General features: G+C 66.0%; 1 protein-coding gene across 8 annotated transcripts in view; it reads left to right on the forward strand.

The window, feature by feature from the left end:
• The window catches only part of Cbfa2t3 (CBFA2/RUNX1 partner transcriptional co-repressor 3), a 70,586-nt gene that overhangs the window by 29,427 nt on the left and 15,033 nt on the right, over positions 1-26,126 (forward strand). For 4 of the 8 annotated variants that reach the window (XM_047529156.1, XM_047529155.1, XM_047529158.1 and 1 more), the window contains exons 2-3: positions 19,712-19,858; positions 22,366-22,443. The exons of 1 other annotated variant lie outside the window; for it this stretch is intronic. In XM_047529156.1, coding sequence (XP_047385112.1) covers positions 19,712-19,858; positions 22,366-22,443 — 225 coding nt within the window. Of the gene's footprint in view, positions 1-19,711; positions 19,859-22,365; positions 22,444-23,208; positions 23,283-23,331; positions 23,431-26,126 lie in introns of those variants that run through there. 3 more of the 8 variants (XM_047529157.1, XM_047529159.1, XM_047529160.1) reach the window with 3 other exon arrangements.

The following is a 26,126-nucleotide window of genomic DNA, read 5'->3' on the forward strand; positions in this document are numbered from 1 at the left end:
CTAGCTCTGCTCTGCTCTCCTGCCCGGGAGCGCTCTCACCCATGTGTGTGTGGCTCCCACCTTCCTCCCAGCTCTTTCCATGTTGCCCTCGGCAATGCCCGCCCACCCCACTTGGCTTTCCGCTCCCCTGGTGCTGCTCCTGCCAGCGTGGGCCACCTCCCTCTGGATCACGTCACCAGGGCGGGCCCTTTGGCCGAGATCTGACTCCACAGCAGCGGCTCCCCTCCCACTGTGTCTGCTCCCAGCCTCCAGTTCTGCCCCGGGCCCCGTCTTTGGGGGCAGCCGGTTGATTGGACCACAAACTTGGGGTCAGCCTGGACCCTCCCTCCTCACCCCCAAATTGTCCACGCCCCAGATAGACGCCCCTCAAGGGCGGCCCCAGGACAGCCACTGGCTGCAGCAGCAGTCTGCCTAGGGGCAGGGAGGCTCATCCCAGCCAGGGGCCCAGGACCGTGCCCCAGGGACCCAGGGGTCCAGGACCGTGCCCCAGGGACCTAGGGGCCCAGGACCGTGCCCCAGGGACCCAGGGATGTCAGGACTGTCAGAATGGAGCTCTCTGACGTCAGTGAGCCCAGGAACCGTGCTCTGGGGACGCTTGTGCAGGCTGCTGACAGTCACCCTGTCCAGCTGCTTTGGATAAACTGCCCACTGAGTAGTCCCCTGCTGAGTCAGGAGTGGGAACAGGCCCAGGGGCCAGTGCCTCTACCCCTGCCCCGGGGCCTCGAGGACACCCAGCCGCTGGGACTGCCGCACCCCAGGCTCTGCCTGGGGGCCCAGGCTCTGCGGAGGTCGGCGTGTGGCACAGCTGTCCCGAGCTGACCTCAGAGCCAGGTGGCTCCACTCCACGCAGTCTGGAGGGGTGAGAGGGGCGGGGCCCGGGCATCAGCCAGGCAGGCCGGGATCTGGGGCTGGGTGGGGAGAGGTTGTGGGCAGGGGCAGTTCCCTCCATGCCGCTGCCCGGCCCCACGGGAGCCCTGCAGCATCGCTCTCACTGGAGGCCCCCGTGGCCCAGACTGTGGGCCTCGCGGCCGCCCTGGCTCCCATGCAGTCCCTAGAGAAGAAGAGACGGACCTGCCCTCCCACCTGTCAGGACACTGGGTAGAAGCCACGGCCCGAGGACACATCCAGATGATGGCCTTTATTTAGCTCTGAATGGGGAGCAGTGGTTCTAAACGTGGGATGCGAGCCGTGGACGCCCCGGTCCTCCTTCCTGTGCCTCCCGTGACCTCCCTAAGCAGAGGAGGATGGGGACGGTGGCCCAGCTCCCTGGTCACCGGCTCTGGCTTCCAACTGCCACTGACCTCTGGTAGAACCCAGGCCGCGCCCACAGCGGGTCCGAAAGGCCTGTCCAGTGGGTGGGCAGCTGCGGGAGACCTGACCTTCACGCTGACCTGCTGGGGACCCTCGTCCCTCGGTGTGGAGGTCACCCCTCCCACAGAGCCTGAGCTGCCCCCCCCAGCTGCTGTCTGGACCCCACGCCTGCCCCTGGGGCTGGAGGAACAGTGGGGGCCACGGAGGACTTGGGCTGGCAGGGTGGTGTCGGCAGGCGTTTTCCTCTGCCCCGCTGAGCACCCGTGGCCTGATGTCCTCGTGCCCTGAACAGCCCTGAGACTGTCACTCCTCTCATGAGGAAACTGAGGCTCGGAGTTCCCACCCTGGACACTGCAGGGCAGAGTCCTGCCCTGACCCACACTCACCACCCGTCCTGAGAAAGGCCCGGGGCAGACAGGTCGTCTGCTTGTGTGGCCTGTGACCAACCTCCCCACTCTGTTGGTCTGGGGGCCGACAGCAAGCAGGGGTCGGGTTGGAGCTGTGCCGTGGAGCAGGCTGCGCACTGATGTTTCCAAGACGGTGCTGGGACAGACGTGCTGCACAGGGATGTGCAGGTGAGCTGCAGAGTCAGCCTGGGTGCGGGAGGAAGCGCCAGGGCCGCCCCGGCTGAGCTGGCATCCCCTCTGTGCCCTCGTCCCTCAAGAAGCCCAGCCCTGGGGACGTGCCAGGCGCGCCGCACGTCCGGCCAGGCCTGCATCCTGCGACTCGCTCCTGACCCCCGCACAGGCCCCTTCTCAGATGGGGAAGTGGGGCCCAGCGCTTGGCCGGTGCCCGGGGGCAGCTGCCTTCCAGTGGGGTGCTGCTGGGCCGTCCACCATGCGCCTGCCTCTTCTGGGGGGTGTTCAGCCCTGCTGGTCAGCGCTGCCTGGAGAAGCCCACCCTGGGCAGACAGGGGCCGGGCGCCCTGGAGGGGTGCCTGCCAGCCCTCTGTGGGGCACGCTCCCCAGGGTGGCAGGCTCTGCCCCTGTGCCCTGCCAGGAGGGCCTGGGGCCAGCCCGGGGCGGCCTCGGGAGCTGAGTCGGAGTCCTTCCCAGCCAGAGCTGGCCTTGGGAGAGGCGGCCGCTCCCCTCCCTCGGGAAGGCGGGGGGCTGTTTCTGCTGGGCATGGCCCACCCCCAGAGCTCCGCAGGTTCCGGGAGACCATTTGGTGGGATGAGTCAAAACATCCAGAAGGCTCCCACTCGGGAGGCAGGCGGCAGAGCCAGCTCCGCGCCGCCCCCGAAGCAGCTGCCACCCCGGCCGCCGCAGTGCCAGCACCAGCACCCAGCCCATCTGCCCGCCTGGCGCCTTCCCGAGGCTGGGACAGGGAGAGGATCAGTCGGGTCAGGGCTGGAAACAGACCGCCCCCACGGTGGACACAGCCTGTCCTCCCAGTCAGGGAAGGACAGGGAGAGCTGTTGTGGTGACCCCAGGCAGGCGGCTGCCCTCTCTGTGATTCCACCAGGGTGGTGCCAGCTGAGAACACCCTCGCCCTGGGCCACCTGCTTTCTTCCAGGACCGTCCCTGTTTTAACTGTGTTCCCTGCTGCCCTGTCGCCAGGTTCGGAGTGCAGACTCCAGGCCCAGGGGGCGGGGAGGGCTGAGCTGGAGGGCTGGGTGGCGGTCCTCCGCCTGCGGGAGGCCTGAGTGGCCCAGCGTGTCCAGCCCGCGGCAGTGGGCTGATGAGAAGACCTGTGCAGAGGCAGCGGGCTCCGCCTCTGAGGAGCTGCGAGCCTCCTCCCAGGGCCACCTGTGGGGACACCACTCGCCTCTGTAGCCATGCCCGGGCCTGTGGTAAACCAGAGCCAGCAGGCCTGCCCTGCCGCCCCACCTGGCCCTGGGGCTCTGTCCACACGGACCCGCCTGCCCCTCCACCTGGACCCTGTCTGAGGTCAGGCTGACCCACCCGGAGAGCCACAGCCTGAGCCTGCTGGCCCCAGGCCCGCTGCTCTATTCCCAGCAGGCCAGAGGGCAGCCAGGGCCTGCGGGACCTCACGGTGAGCGGGAGGCCTTCCACCAACCCCAGAGCTGTGCAGCAGGTTGCCTGGCCAGTGGCCATGGCCTGTGCTGCTCAGCAGAGGCCAAGTGTCCGGGGCACTGTGCACTGTCCCCATCCTCGCAGCAAGCCCACGACCCCAGGAGAGGACACAGCTGGACCTGGGCCCCTTGCACTGGGAGGTGAGGTCACCCTGGCTGGAGGTCCCTGGAGCCCACACCCAGCAAGCCTGCCCCCAAGTATGTTGTGGACTGGAGGACGGACCTGGGGTGGACTCTGCTCTGGCTGCCCTGGAAGGGCCTCCCATGAGCAAGGCCTGCTGTGGAGCCCAGGAGCCCAGGGCACTGCCAGGGCCCTTCCCACCCGGATAGGCCGGCGCCCACCACAGTGCCAGGCCTCCCAGCAGAGGCTGCAGGTGTTGAGCCAAGTCCAGAGGGTGGCTTGGCCTCCTTTGCCTGGGATGCATCAGGAGCCGGGTGCAGGCTGGCCTGTGCCCCAGGTGGCTGCAAGCTCAGCTCATGTGGCAGAAGGTACGTTTTATTGCTCAAACTGGTTGAAAGGCCACAAAGAAACAGCCCCGGCCCTCGCACAGTGGCCTCCAGTGCTGACAGGAAGCAGGTTGCAGAAGGTCCTCAGACCCAGGTTGGACCTTCAGGTCACCCCATCAGCAAGCTGGCCTCAGCTCAGAGACTCAGGAACCAGGAGGCTGCAGACCAGAGCTCAGCCTGGGGCAAAGACTGCCGGGAGCTGCTGCCCTCCTGCCTGCAGGGCAGATGTGAGGCCCATCTCCTGCAAGATGGCCCGGCACTCACAGCAGTCTCGGGACTTCCCGGCTGGAAGCCATGCTCTCCCCGCCGCCTGCCCGTTTCGTGGGCTCAGAAATGTGGCCCCACCCCGCCCTCTCGCCACACCTGGTAGCTGGAGTCATGGGCATGGGGGGCTTGGAGCCGGGCAGCTGTGCAGGCGCAGCTGGAGGCCAGCGTGCAGCGTGGTGTCTGGGTCAGAATCCCAGCTTTGTCCCCCTGAGCTGTGTGCTCTGGCCGTTCCCTGCCCCCTCGGGGCCTGTTGCCCCATCTGTACCAGGAGCCATCAAACCCTTTACATGTAACGGACGGCGTCACAGGCTGTTGGGTGGGTCGAATGGGTTCTTGTTTTGTGGGCCACTTGGAGGCTGGGAGTGGCAGGGCCAAAGGAACGTGCGTTCAGGTCCCGCTCTGGCCTGTCCCAAGCCTCGCACAGGCCTCCACCTTCGTGAGCCAGCCTGGACCCAGGGATGGGGTGAGCGTGGCCTGGGAGGCACCCGGCACGTGGGCGCCGTCCCTCCTGTTCATCCACACGGGGAGCCGGAAGGCCAGCGGTGTTTCTAGAAGGGGAGGAAGAACCACCCGGGCTCTGCAGCAGCGGCCATGTCCTGCGGGCTGGGAGCCAGCGCTCACGCTGGGGCTCGGCCAGGGCCCAGCCCACTCTGCGTGTTCCACACCCGGCAGGTTATGCCTGGGGCCTGCTGAGGGTGGGCCCAACCCCACCCTGCCTGGCCTGAGCCCTGCTGGCTGCTCCCCCGGCCAGGGCAGAGGGCCCCAGGCCTCGTCCGCGGCAGCAGGACCTGCAGGCAGCCTGAGACAGGAGGGGCTATGGGCCAGACCCCCACCCAGGGAGATCCCGGAAGAGGTGCCCGCTTGGCAGCCCGACCAGGAAATCCCGCTGGCAGGGTGCCACCACCACCCTGCCACCCCGATCCGGCGTCACCAGCCAGACGCTTGGGACGCCTGCCAGGCAGGGGGAGGGCTCACGGCTCCGGTGCCACCCTTCCTGCTGCCTGCGTGTAATTAACAGAGTAATTAAAAACAGGATGAGTTAATTGGTATTCATTTATGTGGCAGATGTTTTTAATTGAGGCAGGAAACAATTTACCTGTTTACATAAACAATGGCAACAGCACCCTGTGGAAGGGGCTTGGGTGGAGGCAGCCCGTCCCCTGCGGGGAGAATGGCCACGGCTGGGACTCCCTGCCGCAGCCCGGCCTCCGCCCTCCACCGTGGGAGCCCTGGAGCCCGGCCGCTGGGCGGGGCAGGGAGGCCCCGCCAGGAGGAAACATCTGCCTGCTGGGTTTGCTTCCAAGGGAGGCTGTTTCCTTAAATTCAGAGAAAGGATGTGTTGTTCCTGGGCGGGGGCAGCAGCCGCCCTCAGCCTGCCCTCGGGACTCCTCCCCAGGCCCAGCGGGCTCTGGCCCCCAAGGGCAAAGGACTGGACGGCTGGGCTAGAGGTGGGCACCCTCAGGTGAGGAGGCCACAGCTTCCCTCTTGCCTGCATTTGGGCAGCGGTGGCCGCTGCCCGGTGGGGCTGCGCCTGCACCAGCCGCCCAGAGCCTGAGATCAGCTACATGAAGGCCAATGTGAAACTCCTCCCCTGCATGGCCACCTTTCAGGTGCTCAGTGGCCACGGGCCCTGGCCACCACTGCACAGGGCAGGCCTAGATCTTCAGCACTGGGAGGCACGGTTCCCGAGGGAGCCAGGACCCTGGAGCCGCCTGTGTCTAGGCAGGGGCTATGGGCCCTGCGATGTGGCTGCGTCCCCCTCTAACTGCAGGATTCCCCATAGGGGCGGCAGTGGGGGGCTGGGCTCCGCGTCAGCGAGGGCCTTGAGCTAGCGGGACTAGCACCTGCGCTAGGCAGTCGCCTGCGGGGCCCAGGTGTCCTGGGAGCCCAGGGCCTGGCCCACACCTGGTCCACAGGAGCTGCCGGCAGGGAGACTTCAGGTTCGGGCTCAGCACCTGTTGCTCTGCAGTGTGGGGTGGAGCGTGGGGCTTCCTTCGCCTGGCCTGGGGAGACCGCCGGGGGCTTCCTGCCCTGCCTGGGCTTCCTTACTCGTGAAGCAGGTGACAGGTGGCACCCTCCTCCAGGTGGACCGTGTGCACCTGAGGCTCTGGGCAGCACCTCAGTGAGGAGTCTGGGCTTTGCTGACTTCCAGTTGGGATCTGAGGGACCTTCAGAGGTAGTTCCTGGAGCAAAGGATGGAATATTCTGGAATCCAGCAGGAATGGGCCTGGGAAGAGTGGTCCCAGCCCCCAGGTTGGCACTCTGGGCCCCCTGCTGGCCCTCCCTCCTGAAGGACATGAGGCCACCTGCCTCCAGGCTGCTCGGGCACCGGGGTTTGGTATGAGGCCGGCTGTGGGCAAATGCTGGGGGTCAGGGCCTGTGGTCAGGAGGGCCTGCTGGGCGCCCTCAGGAGAAGGGGAACCTGGCACTTTGCTTGGTTGGGACAAGACAAAAAGCCACAGGCTGGCCCCTCCCACAGGGTCCCCATGGTGGTCTCCAAGGCTGTGCCACGTGAGGCCAGCTGGGGGTCACGCTGGCCCACAGGACGTCCACGCGTCAGAGCAGGTGACACAGCTAGAAGTTGGGGGCAAGGCCTCTCCAGGGAGGTTCCCTGGATCCTGCTGGCAGCAGCCTCAGGGGCTGTGTCCCACCAAAGCCAGGAGCACTAAGTCTGAGAGAGGCCCCAGCGCCTGCCTCCAAACCCGCACCCACACGCGTCTCCTGTGCACGCACGTCATGCCCCCCGCGAGGCCATGGTGTCACCTGCCGAGTCTTCTGGGCCTGGGAAGTGCCCGGGGGCCTGCAGGCCCCCACGAGTGCTGGCGCAGGCCTTCCTCCCAAGCCCACAGCAGCATCTGTGCGCTGCCGAACCCTCGGTGGCCTGCTCTGCTGGCAGGGAAGACCCAGGCCTGCTGGGCCCGGGTTTCCAGGCCTGGGGACCTCCCAGCAGCCCCTGCCACGCCCTCGGCCTGTGGGCCCCGGAGGGCTTGTTCCCGTGTGTGGAGGGCCCGACTTCCCAGCCCTGTGGCTGACCCAGCGTCTGCGCCTTACCCAAGTGGCTCATCCAGGCCCCACCAGGCAGGGGACGCCGGAGGGGCTCCCTGGGTCCCATCAGCTCCGACTGCTAAGACGTACCAGTGAACCCGGTCGTCGCCCCAGGGACAGCTCTCCATGGGGTCATCTCATGAGCAGGCCGGGCCGTGTTCCCAGGGCCTCACACCACGCCAGAGAGAACACGTGAGGACTCCTGCCCCGCACACGCACACGCACACACGTGCACTCGTGCCGTCCTGCCCGGCTGGTGCTCTGCCCTCGCCTCACCCAGAAGGCTGTACCGAGCGGCCCCACCTCGGCCTGGCCAGAAGGAGTCTGCAGGTAGAGCATGTGCCAGGTGCTCCCTAGGCAGGAACTACCCAACAACCTCCCTCCCAGGGCACAGGGTCCTCTCCTCCGCCCGCACACTTGAGGAGATGGAGTCTCGGCAGCAAGGAGGCTGCCGGAGACCACCCAGGGGTGGGGTGGAGGCTTGGACCTGGGCCTTCCTGACCCGAAGCCGGGCAGCTGCAGCTCCTGCCTGCTGTGTGGGGGCTTGTATCTGCGGTTCGCCCCGCCGGTGAGGGCCCTGGACGGTCTCCTGCTTGGGTTGCCATGCACTGCTCAGAAGATAGACGCCTCGGAGTGAACTCACCTGCAAGGTGCCTGCACAGCACTCCCAGCACCTGAGGATCAGGGCCACCGGGGAGGCTCAACCACAGGACCTCCAGGCGTGTCCTCCCTTCTGCGACCAGCCCTTCAACTGCTAGTTCATCCATTCCCTTCACCTGCCTGGCCCTGTGTGTCAGGCCCCACAGACCTTCATCTCCCAGAGGGCGACTCCCATCTTTCATACCTGAGGTTAGACTAGTGAAGGAACTCAGATGTGGAACCAGGAGCAAGAGCTTACTGTCTACCCAGAGGTTCCCCCCACTCACCCTCCTATCTACCCACCTGTCCATCCACCCATCCACCCACCCACTCGTTCATTTCTTCACCCACCTGTCCATCCTTCCACCCACCCACCTCTCCCATCTATCCCTGTACCCACCCACCCATCCACTCACCTGTCCATCTATCCACCTACCCATCCCCTCACCTATCCATCCACCTACCCACACACACACCCATCCATCCACCCATCCATCCCTCTACCCACCTCTCCATCTGTCCACCCACCCACCCATCCACTCACCTGTCCATCCACCCACCCATCCATCCCTCCACCCACCTCTCCATCTGTCCACCCACCCACCCATCCACTCACCTGTCCATCTGTCCACCCACCCACCCATCCACTCACCTCTCCATCCTTCCACCCATCCATCCCTCCACCCACCTCTCCATCTATCCACCCACCACCCATCCTTCCACCTGCTCACCTCTCCATACACCCAACCACCACCCTGGCAGCCCTGGCCCTTTCCCTGTCCTGACCATCACACAGCCTACCATGCTACTCTGTAGATGGCAACTTCTTGGTGACATGAGTGCGTGGGGTGAGAGCGCCAGGGATGGTGCTGTGACAGGGTCCTTCCTGCCGTGCCCTGCCCCAGCCTGGCAGCCTCTCCGGGCAGCGGGCTGTCCAGATGGTGGAGCTGCCTCCCCCAGGGCTCTCAGGGAGTTGTTGGCGGCTCAGCCCCAGCAGCTGGGCGAGGAATGTGCTTCCTTTGAGCGCCAGCCGCAGGGTGAGCAGGCCCTGGACATCTGGATCCCATTTGCGGCCCTTCGAGAGCCTGGAAGGTTTTAATTCCAGCCGCTCTGAGCTCCCACCCTCCCCGCCTTTTAACTCTCTGAGCCCAGGATGCCTGGAAGCCCCTGCTCTGGGCACCTCCACGGGGCATGGGACAGGGACCGGGCACTTTGGTTGGTTGGCGCTCCGGGTCAGTAGCCAACCAAGGCGTGAGCCTTAAGGACCACTCCCCAACCCTGAGCGCTGTTCCGAGTGACTGTTCTGCTGCGATCGTGTCCTCGATGGGACCACACACTGCCCGGCTGTGACCGTCCGCCCCCAGCCACTTTCCACATCAGTGGATGGTGTTCTTGGCGGTCACATCCTCAGGAAGGGGCATCTGACGCGTGGCCCACCACGAAGAGCACCCAGCCTGACGCTCACCAAGTGTGCCCAGGACCCTTGGCCAGGCTGGTGTCTCCTGAGGGTGTCCCGGGCCCCGCCTGGTGGCTCCCCCAGCTAGGAGCCCACATCCGGACCCCGCGCCACAGGCAGGCACTCGGGACACGGCCCCGGTCTGTCTGAGCGTCTGTCCTGAGTGCTCGGCCCTTCCCCGGAGCCGGCGGGTCCGCCTTGTGTGCTGGATTCACGGTGCCTGCAACCCTGTCTAGGAGGGTCTCGCGCAGTCACCCAGGCGGCTGGAACCCAGCTCCTGCTCGGGCTCCCGAGGGGCTGGGGTCAGGCGTGGCCACGCACATGCTCCCCTCTGCGGGGTGGCTCGTTTGGGGCTCTGAGGTGTCGCGGGTGCTCACGGCCCTGGGCTGCCGCCATTGGCAGATGTGACTGGCCCTGTCCCCACGTGCACGGGCCTGCAGCCTGACTTCTAGGTCCCGGGCGTGAGTTTCACTGGCCAGCCTCTCGGGGGCCACCTGTCCTCCTATCGTCACCTTCACGGTGCTGTGCTGCCCGTGGTCAGGGACACGTGGTCACTTCCTTAGACCTTCCCGGCGGTGGTAGGGCTTGGCCGAAGCTGAGGCTCCAGCACCCGGGAGCAGGGGTGGGACGTGGGTGGGGCCGTGGCCTGTGGCCTGCGGGCGAGGTGCACAGACCCCAACCCGCCCTCTGCCTCTGTAAATCCCCAGCGCTGGCCTCCCTCCTGTGAGTGCTGGCTGTGCCCTGGACGCCTGAGCTGGGCGGGTGGGCAGCAGAGGCAGGCTCAGTGGGGCAGGCTCTGCCTCAGCGGGGCTCGCCCGTGGGTCCAGTGGGCAGCTCTGCTGAGGGCTGGCTGTCCATGTGACCAGGCTCCTCGGGCTGGCCTGAGCCTGCTCACCGAGACTCCCCCGGGAGTGAGGGGCTGAGGGCCCGACGGTCACGTGGCTGCACTGCATGCCTTCGGCCGAGGCCGGTCTGGGGAGCCGCCTCCGTCCCGGGTGGGAAGGGCTTCAGTGTTTGCACAGCCTGGTTCAGACAGGGCCAGTGCAAGGTGCCCCTCGTGGGGTGGGGTCTGCAGCAGCCAAAGCCAGCAGGGGTCCACCTGGCCCAGGCTCACAGCAGCTCCAGGCTCTGCAGACACACCTGCAGGCGTGTCTGCTGTCCACATCCTGTAGGACGGGCTCCCACAGCAAAGGGGCAGGTTCCCAGGCAAGCTGAGCTCATGAACAAGCCCAGGGCAGAGCAGAAGCGGATGGGGCTCGCGGCCAGTCAGCAGCCTCCTGTGAGTACCAAGTGCCAGGCCCTACCCTCTAGGAAGCAGGCGGTGAACACGAGGACCCTGGCAGTATGACTTAGGTACTGAGCAGTCCTCAGAAGAGAATGGAATGGGTGGTGCAGAGGTGCTGGGTGAGCAGTCCTAAAAGGTGAGGAGAGGTGTTCCTGTTTCTTGATAGTTTTTTTTTTTTTTCCTTTTTGGTGGTGCATGGGGATTGAACTCAGGGCCTATGTGCTTACAAGGCAAGCACTCTACCAAGTGAGCCATATCCCCAGCCCAAGGAGAGGTGTTCCTGCAGACGCAAAGGCCCTGGGGCAGCACTGGGTAGTAGGACCCAAGGGTGGCCAGTGCAGCTGGCCAGGATGGATCCAGGAGGCATGGAAGGAGGCCCTGTGTCCCTCTGTCACCTGCTGGGCCCTTTGACAAGTGTGTAGTGTGATCCCCTCTTCCAAGTTTCTTTGGTGAACACAGGTTCGTCACAGGAAGCAGGAGTTCAGATGTGGCTCGAACCTCAGACACATCACCATGGGCATGGTGTCCAGAGGGAGGAGAGGCCAGGTCTGTCTGGACAGGGTCTCTCTGGGGTCTGGGAGCCAGCCCAGGGGCGCAGCCTGAGGGCAGAGGTGGGCAGCCCCCCTTTCCACAGGGCCCTGGACTGGACGGGTCGTGTGGTGGGTTTGTGTCGGGTGCAGTTTCACCACACATCACCCTCCAGGCCTCTGCTCCTGGGCTGACCCACTGCCTCTGACCCTGAGGTCCTCCTGGGCACCGCCTGTGCTGCCGGCCACTGCCAGCTGGCACTGAAGTGGCGCCCCTCCAGGCCACGGCCCCGGGCTCTCCCTGGCCAGGCCCTGAGCGTGTCCCCATGGAGCTGGCCATATGTGGTGTGTGGGCTGAGCGCCCAAGCCAAGCGGCTTCCGGCTCAGCCTTGGATCTCCGCCTGCACACGGGGCTCCAGCACCTCGCACTTTGCAGGGGGTAAGCCAGGCAGGGGCCAGGGCCAGTGCTCAGGCCCTTATGGTCCTCAGCAGGGACAGCCCACCAGACCCCAGTGCCAGGCACACTGAGGACAGGCCTCGTGGAGGCTGCCGCCACATGCCTAGCTCCAGGGCAGGCGGTGGGTGCTGTGGGCACCCTCAGGAAAGCCTGGCGCTCCCCGAGGGCCCGGTCCCCTGACGCTCTTCCCTGCCGCCCCGGCGTTCAGGCACAGAGGGGGGACGCCCTAGCCTGTGCAGGACGTGGAGGGTGGTGGGCTCACCCGATGCCGAGTTCACTGCCCGGTTCACCCCGCAGCAAGGAGCCCATTTTGCAGGCGGGTGGCTTGAGGCCTCAAGCATGGGGCAGCCCTGGTTCACACCACCCACGTGGGAGCCAGCGCCGTTGCCATGGCATCCTGTGCCCTTCATCATCACCCAGGCGGTGACTGTGGGGTCCCTGGTGCTGAGTGGCCAGTGCTGGGCTATAGGGCAGGCTTGGTGGCAGGCAGTGAGTTAACGGACAGAGGAGCGGTGGGTCCTGGGTCAGGCCTCCGAGGACAGGGAAGGGCTGGGCGGGAGGAACCGGAGAGCCTGCGGGGCGGCCTGCCGACCAATGGAGGAGAAGATGCTGGTCCTTTATTTTATGTTATTCCTTATGCATCGAGCACGGAGGCCTGAATGGAAACCAGATGTGCAGGCTGCCCCAGCTCCAGCCGCACTCTGGCTGCACCCGCCCGCCCGCCAAGCCTGCGGATCAAAGGCCAGCCCTCCCCTCTGACCCTGGCTTTGCAGGCAGGGCTGGGAGGAGCTCGGCCTGCGGGTCAACCCGGGGGTCACCCGTGTCCTGGGCTTGCTGGGGAGAAAGCCCAAGTGCCCCACTTGCCCTCTGCTGGGGAGCCCAGCCCCATCCAGCACAGACCCCTGGAGAAGAGCCCTCCTGGAGGCCAGCACCTGCCCTTCCCTGTTGGTACCGCACCTTGGAACCCGGAGGGTCCAGGAGCATCGGCACCCCGAGTCTGTGTGGTGGAGAGAGAGCCCGTGGCTTACGTGTGACCCCAGGACCCCAGGCCTCAGGGTCCCGGAGGGAAGCTCCTGCAAGGCTGGTCCCTGCAGAGGGACGGCAGGGAGGGCATTCTGGGCAGGGACCGAAAGCAAGGCCTCTGTGTCTCCCAGCCTCCGGCCACTCGGGTGGCCCTGCTGTGGCTGGCCGTGCCTCCTCCTCGCCTGTGCCAAGGCGGGGGCCAGCCTGCTCGTCAGTGACCTCAGAGGTGCACACGTGTCCCCCAGGGGCATCACCACAGGGCTCCTAACAAACACTGCCCTAAAACACTGCCGGGCAGGTTCTGCAGGACTCCCTGAAGCGTGGGGCCTTGCCGTGTGTGGCCTCCCTCCGGGTCCCTCAGACACAGCTGGGCTGGCTGCGCCCTGCTCTGCTGGGGTGGAGGGTCGGCCCTGGCCTTGGTGTCCTGTGTGGCTGGTGTTGGGCTGCTGGTAGTTAGGGGGCTTTGGGACCGGAGGTGTGAGCACTGCTTTCTGTGGAGGTGAAGGAAGGAGAGGGAAGAGCAGGCAGGGACCCCCCAGCGCCTGGCTCGGGGTCAGGAGGGGCGCTGGGAGGCCTTGCAGAGCCGCGGTCTCTGACAGGCCATCCAACCTCCCGCCCTCAGGTTCCCCATCTTTCCCACCAGGACAGCACCCCCTGCTGCTGGGAGCCTCTGGGGAGCAGAAGGACTGTCCCTGGGGCGGTGACTGGTGTCCAGGGAGCACAGGAGCCCAGAGCACTGTGCCCGCAAGTACCCGGAGACCAGGACCTGCCAGAGCCCCAGCGCTGCCCAGGGGAGTCTGGCCCGAACTCGGGGGTAGGAAGCCACAGGGGACTTGGGGTCCTGGAGGCCCTGCGGGGAGGCCAGTGCCTCCTTGCACGCACGCCCTCTGTGAAGCAGGGTGTGGAGGATCTTCTAGGGTCATGGAAGCAGGACCACCACGTGGTTCTGCTCAGGGTCCTGTGAACCTGGCGTGGGCTCTGTGTCCCTGCCCTGCTTGGGGAGGGTCTGAGGCCTCTGCAGCTCACCTCAGGGCTCCCAGGTGCTGAGCTGCGTCACCTGACACCAGGCAGCTCCCACCTCTGCCCCATCTCCCAGACCATGATGGCTCTGGCAGATGCCCAGAGCTGGGGAGGCTGGGACAGTGCCCTCGTCGAGAAACCGGCCCCCTGGGTTTCTCAACAAGCATTTGCTGAGCACCCCCTGTGTACCTGGCCCGTATGGGTGACGCGGCTATGGCGGACGCAGACAGATGAGGCTGTCCTAGAGCTGGTCAGGAGGGACAAGCTCCAAGCACAGTGCTGGGCCTGGCAGAGGAGACTGCAGGCTCTCCAGGGAGGCTGGAGGGTCACGGAGGCAAGGGCAGAGGGAGCTCCGGCCACGCAGCAGGGCCACCTTCGTGGCCTGCTGGGGGTCACCCTGTGGGGGTGACCCACCCTCTGGCTCCTAAGATGGCCAGGTGTGGGGTTTACCCACGGCCTGCCGCCCAGCTGAGCCCTCAGCTGCAGTGCTGTGCCCTCAGGTGCCCTGGGCAGCCCCCAGGGGGCAAAGGGCAGTAGCAGTCCCGGCCTGTCTGCTGTTGGCTCATCTGAGGAGGCAGAGAAGATAGCCCCCGAGGGGCGGTCTCCGTGGTCCTCACACCCTGTGTTGCCAGGGGCTCCAGTGCATCTTGCTCTCACTCCTTGTCCCCAGTTCACAGCCGTGGACACTGAGGCTGCCCACCTGGGCCTTCAGCAGTTGGGTGCTTGGTCATCACAGGACGTGAGGGGTCAGCTACACTGGCAGGAGGAGACACCTGGGGGTCTTGCAGACCTCCAGGGGCCTTTGGTCAGCCAGGAAGGACTGGGGCGGGGTTGCAGGAGGGCATCCAGGTCCCACAGAGTGGACTCCAGACCAGGCCAGCCTCCCCGCTCCGCGTGCCTCAGGCCCGCGGTGGGGTTGAAATGCAGAGGCGGGACTCGCGCCGTAGCTGACCACGGTTGCTGGGTCCTCCCTGCGCCGAGCCTCTCCCCAGGGGAGCACCAGGCTCACCTCCCACAGAGGCCATGGCAGGTCTGGAGGGAGCGTAGCCAGCAAAACAGGCGCCCGCAGAAACCAGGGACCCCTCCCAGGACGGTTCTGGAAGCCCGGGCCAGGAGCGCTGGACTGTGGCCAGTTCCCAGCTGGGCAGGGCCGGCTGGGAACTGCAGGCAGATGGGGACAGTGATGGATGGAGTGACTTGTTCCAGTGCATTCCGTGCTCTTTCCCACCGGCCCTGCCTGGCCTTGAGAGCCCTTCCTCTGTGGCTGCTCAGTGACCCTGAGCTAGGGACTGGAATAGCCGTCTGGGACCTGGGAGCGGTCTCAGACTCTGGGAATTTTCTCCAGGCTGGGAACTCCGGGAAGCTCGCAACTGGGGCAGGAGGGGGAAGAGCCCACCCAGCGTCGTCCTCATGTCCCCGGGACGTCTCGGAGGGCCGCCGTGTGCTTGGCGGGCCTTTGGGGTGTCTGTGTCATTGGGGATGCCCAGTGCTCCCTGAGTCTCCGCTCAGCCCTGTGAGAGGCTCCTGGGATGCAGGGTGGGGTGACAGCCCCAGCCCCGGGGGGCAGTGGGTAGATGCCTGTCCACGCTGGGAGGAGCATCACAGAGCAGGGGAAGGCCAGAGACTCCTGGGGGAGGGTGGACGGCAGAGGGCAGTGCCCAACCCTCTGATTCCCAGGCAGGGGCCATTTTCACGTGTCTTCTGAGGCTGGCAAGAAGAGGCTGGGCTGCAGGATCAGGATGGGGCTCTCCTCACTAGCTGGGCAGGTCCCTGCAGCCCTGTGCCTTGGTTTCCCCACCCGTGCGATAGGGCGGAGCTATTTCTACCTCTGGGGGCTGTGGGCAGGCTCCAGGAGGACCAGCTGGCCCTGGCCTGGGAAGTGCTCCTCTCTGTGTTGGTGCAGTGCTTGGTGGGCTGCCTGTCGCCACGGGCCCCTTGCCTCCATCGACCGGCCTCTGAGCCAGGACCGCAGGGCGAGGCACCAGGCACCCCCCGAGCCTCCCCACCAACTCTAACAGGAGAACCCCAGTGCTGTCCTGCCAGGAGGGGTGGGGCCTGAGCTGGTCTGGAAGGGGCAGGAGCAGGACCAGGCCGGCCTCACAGGGCATGAGGACAGATTGCTGGCCGCCTCAGCTGCCCGTGCTTCTTGTGCCTGGTTTTCACCCAGCCGCACCACGGACGCCCTGCTCCTCCTGCTGAACTGGCCACAGGTGGCTCAGGCCAGGGCTGCACTTGGGGTTGAGTCCTGCCTCCCTGCCATGTCCGGGAGCCTCAGCAAGACCGTGTGGCAGCCCTGGCTGTGTTCAGCTTGTGCTGTGGTGTGCCGGCCTCACAGGGAAAAGCTAAGCTAAAACCATCCGCCAGCTGCCTAGGCCCCCCGAGACCTCCCAAAACCTAATCCACTGGAGCAGGGCTTCCAGGGTCCCCAGATCTGGAATCCAGAAAACGGGGCCTGGCCAGGTGGGTGCAGAGAGGACTGTGGCTCCCGCCAAGTGGACGGGGTCCAGCCCAGCTCAGCCCCTCTCAGGCTGACTGGCTCGGGGAAACCACTTCTGGGCCTTGGTTCCCTCGGTGGAATGGCCGTGCCCCTGGGCAGGCCCAGGAAGCCTGCATGGCCAAGGGTGTGGTGAGCCCGGAGGGGCCCTGGGGCAGCACTGACAGCCCAGGTGTCTGGCCCTTGCAGGGCTGGAGCCACCCCACAGCTCCCTGCACCTGGCTCCTCAGTGGAACCCGAGAGCTACTGTCGGGCTGCACATGGCCACTGTGGGGCAGCAAGGTCATCTGTGCCCCACAGCGGGTCTCCAGGGTGGGAGCAGGGCAGGAACCCAATGCCCAGGAAGGACACACCTCGGCCAGCCTCTGCTGGGGACTCCCAGGGCTGGGGGATGCACTGTGTACAGGGGTCTGTCTCCATCTTCCTTGACCCGCCACCACCCCTGTGAAGCAAGGAAGGGGGTTCAGAGAGGCCCATGGACTCAGGTTGCCCAGGGCCAGCATCCAGGGATCCTGACAGAGGCCAACTCTCAGCCCACCTTCCTCACTGACCACTGCTCCATCCTACCTGCACCCCTCTCTTCCCTCCAGACCCTAGGTTAGGGGTCCCATGGAAAACTCTCCAGAGGCCCCTCCTCTGGGGGCTGCTGTTGGTGAGCTCCATCCCAAGCCCTTGCCTTCCTGGGGGCCAGCACGGGGGGAGACCCCGAGCAAGAGTGTGCTGGGTGAGATGGTCCTGCGTGGGGCCATGTTCTGCAAGAACTGACCAGGACTGGCCCAGGAGCTTGTGGGGGGAGCTCAGCCCGAGCTCAGACCCCAAGGAGGTTCCTGGCTGGCGTTCGCCCTCTGCACTGAGCAAGGAGGCCAGCCCCTGGCAGCAGAGCGGGGCGAAGCCTCCTTCAGCGGAGGCCCTGCTGGGCCTGAGCAGGAGGCCCTGCACTCCTGCAGCCGCCCGCTCAGCACACCTGCCCCTCCTTCCACACAGGGTCCTGGCCATCCTGCTGGTCCCGAGGACGTGCCCCAGGTCGTGAGCCACCCCTGATCTCCCGGCCCCTCTCTTCTCCTCGCCACTTCTCTCTCAGGCGGGGGTCTGTGCCCGGGGCAGCCCCCAGAGCAGGGTTGGGAGGGCTCGCAAGTCCCTGCCCAGTGCCACTCTGTGCCAGCAGGGCGTGAGGGCATCGCCTCTGGCCCCCCGCTGCCTGACGGAGCACCCATACCCATCCTGGACGGGGAGCCGAGGCTGGAGGCAGGCCAAGCAGCAGGGACTTCAGACTCAGCCCCTCCACTGTACACAGCCTCCCCCTGACCACAACCCAGGGCAGGCTAGACCTGGGAGGTTGGCCGTGGACTTCCTGCCTCCCCAGCCTCAATTCTACCCCCGATTTAAATCCCAGAGGGGCTACTTCTTTGCAGGTCCTTGAGCCCTAAAGAGAAGGCGATTCAGAGATACCAGGGGCCGAGAGATCCTGGAGAATCCCCAGCACCCATCTACTCACTGTGTGACCTTGGGCAAGGCACTTCCCCTCTCTGTGCCTGGTTCTCTGTAAGATGGACTGAGCATCAACCTCACAGGGTTCTCATGAGGACCAAGTGGACCAAAGGCTGGTGCCTGCCCGCAAGGTGTGCAAGTCTGCCGAGTGCCTGGACGGCCTTGGCCCGCTGCCCTCCTCTTCTGCCCAGAGGATGACCTTAAGCCCCTGCTGGTCACGGGCACCAGCGGGCACCATGTGTCCCAGCTTCAGTGTCTGGAACATCACGGGCACACGGGTGCGGTGGGGAAGCAATGGTCAAGTGACGTAGGTGTCGATCCCGTGTGACGTGGCGCCTGGGCCCTGGCCCTGCAACCTCCTGATCAGCCTGTCCGCGGGCAGCACAGTGCTGCGCAGGGGCTGCGTCCAGTGCCCGGTGCCACAGCCGACTCCTCCCTCCTGCACCGGCCAGGTTGTCTTGGTCACTTCTGTTGTGTTCAGTTCTCAGGCTCAAGTGCAGCCGCCTCCGTGAAGGACCTGGGGACCCCAACAGCAGTGTCCCCAGTGTCCCTGGCCTGTGGCCCAGGGCCGGCCTGGCATTTGAAGCACTTGGCCCAAGCCCTACCCGTCGCCTGCTGGCCAAGGGCAGCCTGGTTGGGGAAGGCCAGTGAGGACGGCTTGCTCCCCTCGGGCAGTCAGCCACAGTCACCTTCTTTGGTTGTCACCAGGGACTGGCTGCTGGCCCTGCAGCCAGGCACGGTGTTGATGGGTCCCCACAGCTGCGACCACACGTGTGCCCGGCCGTCAGCCTCAGGACAGGCGGGCGTGGGGGAGGGGAGGGCTCCCAGCAGGAGGGAGGCCAGAGGCTGCAGCTGAGGGACAGCAGGTGCCGCGGGGCCTGGGTGCCCGCTCTTCGCCGGCCGCTCCCGCCCCGGCCTCCCGGTGGAACCCTGCCAGCTGTGGGGTTCTGGGGACGTCCCCAGCACCTGTACAGCAAGGGGCGGCAAGGTGCAGTCCGTGTGGCGTGGGCACTCCGAGATGGCGCTGTCGTTTGAGTCGCTATCCGCAGAGGCAGGTGGCCCACCCCCACGTGGGTCTGTCCCTGGTGGAGATAGGGCAGCTGTACCGAGGTGACAGTCACAAGGACGTGGCCTGAGGCAGCAGGCCTGGGCCCCTGCAGGAGACCCCTGCAGGTGTCAGCAGGAGGTGCGTGGCGGGAAGACCCAAGTCTGAGCTGCGGCTCCAGCCTCCCCTGTCTGCCCGGCACTGCTGGCCTTGGCAAGGCACAGGAGGCTGGAAGCTCATGCCCATCTGCCCAGATGCCCGAATGTGATCCAGCCTGGCCTCCTTGGCCCCGGTGCCAGGTGCTGTGCCTTTAGTATCCTGCTCTGGGGCACATCAGAGGGTCAGGGCCACCTCGCCCTTGGTCCACCCTGACCTTCATCTTCTTTCTGGCCTCCCCCCATGTCCTCACTCTGAGCAGAGCTTGTCAGGCCTCAGGGAGCATCACATCCCATGGGGACCACCTGTGCCCAGGCTCACCAGTCAAGTCCAGGCTGCAGCCCACTGGCCTGTGACACGACATGTTTCAGGGCCAGGCCCAGGGTGTCCTGGGATCAGTGCCTCCTCTGGTCAGGCTGGTCCTAAGGGTCACCCCGGGCAGGAGATGTTCCCACCACCCAAGGACCACCACCCACACTCCCTGGCCAGGCCCCAGGGGAACCTTCAGCATCGGACAGTGGGGAGCCCAGCAGCCTCACCAGGGCTTGTTGGGAATGCAGATTCCCAGGCCCCGATACAGACGGGGGTGGGGAGTCTGGCATCTGTCTGGACACACCTGCAGGGGATGCAGGTGGAAGCCGAGCTTGGACCTGCCTTGGGGGCCCACCAACTTCTTGGTCTGCAGAAAATGGGCCTTGGGGAACGCTCAGTAGGACCCCAGCTCCATGTGGCTGGCCTGCCTGAACCAGGTTGATCCAGGCCCACCCTCTGGCCCGGCTCTGCACCCAGTGTCTACGGTGGACCTCAGCCTCCTGTGAGGGCAGTTGAGGCCTCCGTGCAGTGGGTAGAGCCAGGAGGCCAAGCGGCCCAGGGCGCTCAGCCCCCAGCCCAGCTGCATGGGCCTTGGTCAGACCCTTCTGCCCAGCCTGACTCGCGTCTCTTTTCTTCCTGCCCAGCGGACAGGAAGGAGAAGACTGCAGCAATGCCCGACTCCCCCACGGAGGTGAAGACCCAGCCTCGGTCCACACCCCCCAACATGCCGCCCCCTCCGCCCGCCGCGTCGCAGGGTGCCACCCGTAACTCCTCCTTCACGCCTCACACGTGTGAGTAACCAGAGCCCCAACCTCTCCAACAGCCCAGGAGGGTGTGGGGGCAGAGGTGTTTGACATTCTGTGCTGGGCCCCAGACATAGAGGCCCGTGCTGGGGCCCTTGAGGTCCACGGCTGGCACCTAAGCTTTGGAGGCTGCAATCCCAGCTGTGTGACTTTGGGCAAGTGACTTGACCTCTCTGGCCTGGTTCCTACCTATAGAGCAGGGCAGCCACGTGCCCTCTCTCTGGGGTCTTGAGAGGGTGGAGTGGGTGAGTGGACTCAGAGCACAACAGCAGGCCAGGTGAAAGCCACTGCCATGCCCCTGCTTCCCACCACCCCCGGAGCCTCAGCATGCCCTCCCCAAGCCCAGGGCAACCACCCCAGCCCCAGAGCTCAGAGGAGGACAAGGACAGCCCCAGGGTCACACAGCAGGCTGCCGGGGCACCAGCGCCACACGGGGCATGCAGACACTTGGCGCCAGGCTCCACAGGGCATGAGGGTGGCAGCAGCAGGAGTGACCGGGCCTCAGCCACGGCCAGCGACAGGGCAGCTGGGCAGGACTGTGCCTGCAGCCTGGGCAGAGGCCTCCAGCGCCTGGCCGCTCTGGGTGGCTCTGGGGCCCCGGGGCAGGAGCCAGGGCTCAGGTCAAAGCCTCTGCAGCCCCTTCAGGAGCTGCTGGGGTCCTGAGCAGGTGGGAGGAGGGAGAGCCAGGCATGGACCCACGTGGGGCAGCATCCCCTGCCCCCACGACCAGAAGACCCACGCCACCCTCCCTGGCATGCGGAGGCTGGGGCATCCTGGGGCTCCCCACTCTGAGCCAGTGAGGCCCCCAGGAGGAGCCCAGTCCTCAGCTGGCAACCCCTGACCCCCACCAGGCCAAGAAGCAAGCGCTTCCTCCTCAAGCCCCCCTCCCCCAGCTCTGCCCAGGGCCTGGGCCGGGGGCTGGCCTGGCCCCTTCCTCCCAGGACCTACCCTCTGGCTGGGCACTGGCTCCGTGATGGAGGGCCTTGGGCAAACCCTGGAGGACCTGGCCCTATGCACAGGATGTGGGCTCTGGGCCAGCCCAGAGTGGCTGATGGCCTGCTCCTGGTGTGGCCTCCTGGGACGTTGGGGTGCGCATGGTGTGGGCCTCTCAGCCCCCCGCCCTCTCCCCTGGGCCGTCAGAGGGGTCCTGCTCCCCCTATGGGGCGGGAACCACCCCTCCCTCTGCTGGAACAGTCCCGGCCTCTGGGATGTCAGTCTGTCCGCCGAACGGCCTCCAAGCTAGTCTGCAGGGTGGACAGGGGAGGCCTCTGGTCTTGTGCTGAGGTTACCAGAGAACGTGGCCACCCTTAGCGCAGGAGGTTGCTCTTGGCGGGCGGCGGTGGCCCCCAGGCCCCAGGCTGTGGTGCGCCCCTGAGGCGTTGGCGCCAGCAGGAGGAAGGAGCCGCCATGGCTCTGCCTCCCTGGCCTGCTGTCCCTCCGAGCGGAAGCTCCTGTCCAAAAGTGCTGGCCTGTGCACAGGTGTCCGGGGCACTCGCTTGGGTGAGACCCGGGCTGCTTTTGCGAGGCCTGTGAACAGATGTCATGAGCAGGTGTGGCGCACAGGTGCCCCGCCCTTCCTGGCCCTGGCGCCCCGCGGGAGGGTCCTGTTTCGGGCTGGGGTCCCAGCTCCATTTATGAGCAGCACCCAGACAGCAGCTTTCCTTCCCTCCCAGCATTCGCCCGAGGGCTGGTGGGAACATCCCTCCAAGGCCCAGGCCTGCTCTGTGGTGGCCTCAGGTCTGTCCCCAACCCGTGTGACTGGCAGCCGGCGGCTAACCGCGCCCCCTGCACCTGGCTGGCCAGCCCTGGCGAGGCCTCTGCCCCGGCTGCAGACTGACCTTGGGCTCCACCTTGAGGGCTGTGGCTCTCCTGGCCCAGTGGCACCCTGGGCACAAGTTGGCCTCAGAGTCAGAGCCACAGTGTGACTGGGAGGGTGGACAGGTGGACGGGATGGCGGGAGGCCTGGAAAGGAGTACGGGAGCAGAGACTGGCCGTGCCTCCCCAGGGCAGGAGCCCAGAGTGGGCCCAGCTCCTCCTGCCTCGAACCCTTGGTCGGGGCTCCTGCCTGCTCACAGAGCTCCCGCGTCCCCCTACAGCCCTGGCCACTCGCTGCCCACGCACAGACCAGTCAGCCTGCCCTCCCACTGGGCGCCCCGTCCCGCAGGCTGCCCCAGCCTGGGCTCCCTTTCTCAGACTCACCCCTGACGACACTCTCCTGGGCCCAGGTCCCTGGAGGACAGCAGGGTGGTCTCTTCAGGCTCCTTCGGGGAAGAGGCATTTTTAAGAGTGAGAAGTCCTGCCCACGCTGTGTAGGTCCTGGAGGTCCAGCCAGACTGGCCCTTGAGGCCACCCAGCCAACCCCGCATCCTGCGGAGGCGCTGAGCCCGTGCCATGGCACAGGCCCGGTGGTGGCCGAGTTCAGTCCCCACACCGCTGGCAGGCAGGGGGCCGGCCGAGCCTCTCCTGACCGCGTGTTCTGCTTACTTTGCTCACAGATGGAGAGGACGGGCCTGCGACATCACTGCCCCACGGCCGTTTTCATGGCTGCTTAAAGTGGTCCATGGTCTGCCTCTGTAAGTAAAATAACGAGAACCGCGTCTCCGAGAGGCCTCGCCGGCTCCCCAGCCGGCCTCCCCGCTCACCCCACTGCACCCTTAGAGAGAGGCCAGGGCCTCTGCGGGGCAGGAGCCGTGTGCCCGCAGCAGGGCACGGCCGCCCTGGCCTCTTGCCCCGGCACGCGGAGGGCTGCAGGGTGCAGAGGAACCTGGGTATTGCGAGCGGGGCTCGGCCGTGTCCTCGGGCTCCAGCCTGCCTACAGGGCCACCTCAGGCAGGGAGGGCTTCGGACCTGTGGCTGAAGGGCCTGGTGAGCCGCAGCCTGTGCGTGGCCCTCACGTGGGTCACGCCACCCAGTGCTGGCCACGTGACTTCCCAGGTGCTGGGAGCAGAGTGCTTGTCCTGCGGGTGCAGGGTGCTTCCGCCCTCTGCTGTGCACTGGCGCCTGAGTGCGGGGGAGACCCAAGTTCGTGCGTGTGGTCCTGGTCCTGCGGTCACCGTGCCGCACTCGCCTGCCGTGGATGACAATGGCCTCCTAGCTGCGGGAGCTGTCGCAGCCCCAGCAGGGGTAGCAGGAGGGGCTGTTTGTGGGGTTCCTCCGTCCCAGCCTGACCCTGCTGTAGCCACGCGGCGGCGGGAGGCATGGGGGTGCCAGCATGTGCCCCCAGACCTCAGCCGGGGACACGTGTGTGGTCTAACTTAGTAACACACCTGTCGCGGTAACGAAAGCACTTGTGCTGGGCTATTTTCGGCGTCTCTTTAGCAAGTTGCCGAGACTGCCCCACAGCCGCGGGAGGGAGGACAGCCGGACAGGCGAGGCGAGTGGCCACGGGGACCCAGGCACCCAGGCAAGGCTGGTAAGCAGGCCTCCGGGAGGACGGGCCCAGGCCAGGGCTGGCAGGCGGGGCCAGGCAGCTTGGACAGCGGCATGTCTCAGAAGCTGCTGGAAGCCCCAGAGACCTGGCGCCAGGACCCTCAGCCTCCAGAAACGAGCCCACCGTGATGGTGAGGTCCATGGTGACAGGGTGTCCCCTGCCTGGCTGGGGTGGCGGCAAGTGGCTGTCCACAGTCATGACCAGGCTGTGTGTGTTGGCATCTGCAGGGGTCGGCCACACCTGCTGGTAGGGAAATTAGTGCATAGCAAGAGGGTGGGGGTCAGGGGCTGCGTGAGCTGAGTCTGGTGGCCACTGACCACCCAGAGCAAGAGGGAGGCTCTGGCACATGCCCCTTGCTGACCGTTGCCATGTGGGCTGCTGTAGAGCCAGCCTGTCCATCCTGAGCCTGGAGGGGCTCCTCAGGTTCTTTGAACCAGCGTTCCCACCTGCACGAGCCAGCTGGGGTCGAGGGGTCAACTGCTCAGAGCTGTGCTGAGGACCCAGAGCCCCGGCGGGAAGCTAGGCAGGAGCCTCTCAGGAGAGCAGACACGCGAGCCCTCCTGCTCCTCCGCGGGCAAGTGGTCTCCACAGCCCAGGGCACGGGCACAGTGGTCAGCAAGCAGCCTCTCAACACCCAACACCGCTAGTGGCAGGGAGGGGCAGCTGGCTCCATAGCAATTGGGCCACCCTGCAGCTGCTGGAGGCCACTGAGGGGAAGGACCAGGCCAGGCCCTGGGCTGCTGGAGGCCACTGAGGGGAAGGACCAGGCCAGGCCCTGGGCTGCTGGAGGCCACTGAGGGGAAGGACCAGGCCAGGCCCTGGGCTGCTGGAGGCCACTGAGGGGAAGGACCAGGCCAGGCCCTGGGCTGCTGGAGGCCACTGAGGGGAAGGACCAGGCCAGGCCTGGGTCTGGCCAGCACACATACCAGACTCCACTCTTGACCAGGGCAGCCTTCAGGGCAGACTTGTCCTCATGACACAGGGCCTCTGAGGTCCTCTGAGGTCCTCTGAGGCCTCCCATCCAGCAGCCCCTGCAGAGGGAGGCCTGAGGATGAGGGACAGCAGAGCCAGGGCCTGAACCCAAGGCGACAGCCACTGGCTCCGCCCTTGCCCAGGGAGCATCCCTGGCTGAGGTCCCCTCCTGCCTTGTGCCCGCCCAGCCCTCTGGAAAGCAGTGCTTGCTGCCGGCTGGGCGGCAGCATAGGGGCCACTGCGGGTCCTCCAGCACGTGGATTGGAGCCAGCCGGCTGGGGCCTAGGGTCCTCTGCAGCCGAGCCCCTGGCAGTGCCTGACAAGGCTCAGCCACTCGCCACACAAAAGGCTGGCGTAAGAGGCTTATATGGGGGCCAGTCTGGAACTCACGGGAGCCGCTGCAGCCCTGGGAGGGCCACGGTGGGACTGAGTGTGGGCATGGCAGGGTGAGCAGAGAAGGGACTGGACCCGGCGAGAGCCACAGCCGCAGGGGAACTGAGGCTGGAAGGAGAGGCAGGCCCTGCCCGTCTAGCCAACAAAATGGCAGAGGTGGGGCTGGGGCTGGGCTCGGGCTGAGTGAGAGCGCTGGCCTGGCACGCGTGAGGCACTGGGCTTGATCCTCAGCACACATAGAAATAAACAGATAAAATAAAGGCGTGCTGTCCATCTACAGCTACAAAATGGCAGAGGTCAGCAGAGGTCACCAGGGCCAGGTCAGGATGGGCAAGGCAGGTGCATCTTCTAGGGGGACACACCACGGCCCCCACAAGCAGACTCAAGTGACCAGGGGGCTCGGCGGGAGCCACTGCCCCAACTGAGCTGGGGGTCCCTGTCCTGAGAGAGGGTCTTCTGCTCTCTGTCCACACACCCGGCCCTACCAGTTCTGGGCACAGGTGGCAGGAGATGGCCGCGCCTCAGGAGTATTTGGCCCCGAGGGAGCAGGTGGCCCTGAGCGGCCCTCGCCCCAGCACAACCTGAGCACCAGCTTCCTCAGAGCAGCCACATGCAGGGAACCTGGCCCAGGTGGCAGGACCTGGGGTGACAGCAGAGCCAGCAGCAGGTGGTGTGGTATGTGTGAGCGTGCCTGTGTGTGTGTGCGTGTGCCTGGGTGCATGTGGCCTGCGTGTGTGTGCACGTGCCTGGGTGTGTGCACGTGCCTGGGTGTGTGTGTGTGCCTGGGTGTGTGTGTGCCTGGGTGTGTGTGTGTGCCTGCGTGCATGTAGCCTGGGGGTGTGTGTGTGCACGTGCCTGGCTGTGTGTGTGTGCGTGTGTGTGCCTGGGTGTGTGTGTATGCCTGCGTGTGTACGTGTGTGCCTGCGTGTGTGTGTGTGTGCCTGCATGCATGTAGCCTGGGTGTGTGTGTGTGTGTGTGCCTGGGTGTGTGCACGTGCCTGGGTGTGTGCACGTGCCTGGGTGTGTGTGTATGCCTGCGTGTGTACGTGTGTGCCTGCGTGTGTGTGTGTGTGCCTGCGTGCATGTAGCCTGGGTGTGTGTGTGTGTGTGTGTGCATGTGTGTGTGTGCACCTGGGTGCATGTGGCCTGGTTGTGTGTATGTGCCTGGGTGTGTGTGTGTGCCTGGGTGTGTGTGTGTGCCTGGGTGTGTGTGTGTGCCTGCGTGCATGTAGCCTGGGTGTGTGTGTGTGCACGTGCCTGGCTGTGTGTGTGTGCGTGTGTGTGCCTGGGTGTGTGTGTATGCCTGCGTGTGTACGTGTGTGCCTGCGTGTGTGTGTGTGTGCCTGCGTGCATGTAGCCTGGGTGTGTGTGTGTGTGTGTGCCTGGGTGCGTGTATGGGCCTGGGTGTGTGTGTGTGCCTGGGTGTGTGTATGTGCCTGGGTGTGTGCACGTGCCTGGGTG

The sequence above is a fragment of the Sciurus carolinensis genome, chromosome 16 (genome assembly GCF_902686445.1).
Source record: "Sciurus carolinensis chromosome 16, mSciCar1.2, whole genome shotgun sequence".
In the NCBI taxonomy this organism is placed as follows: Eukaryota; Metazoa; Chordata; class Mammalia; order Rodentia; family Sciuridae; genus Sciurus; species Sciurus carolinensis.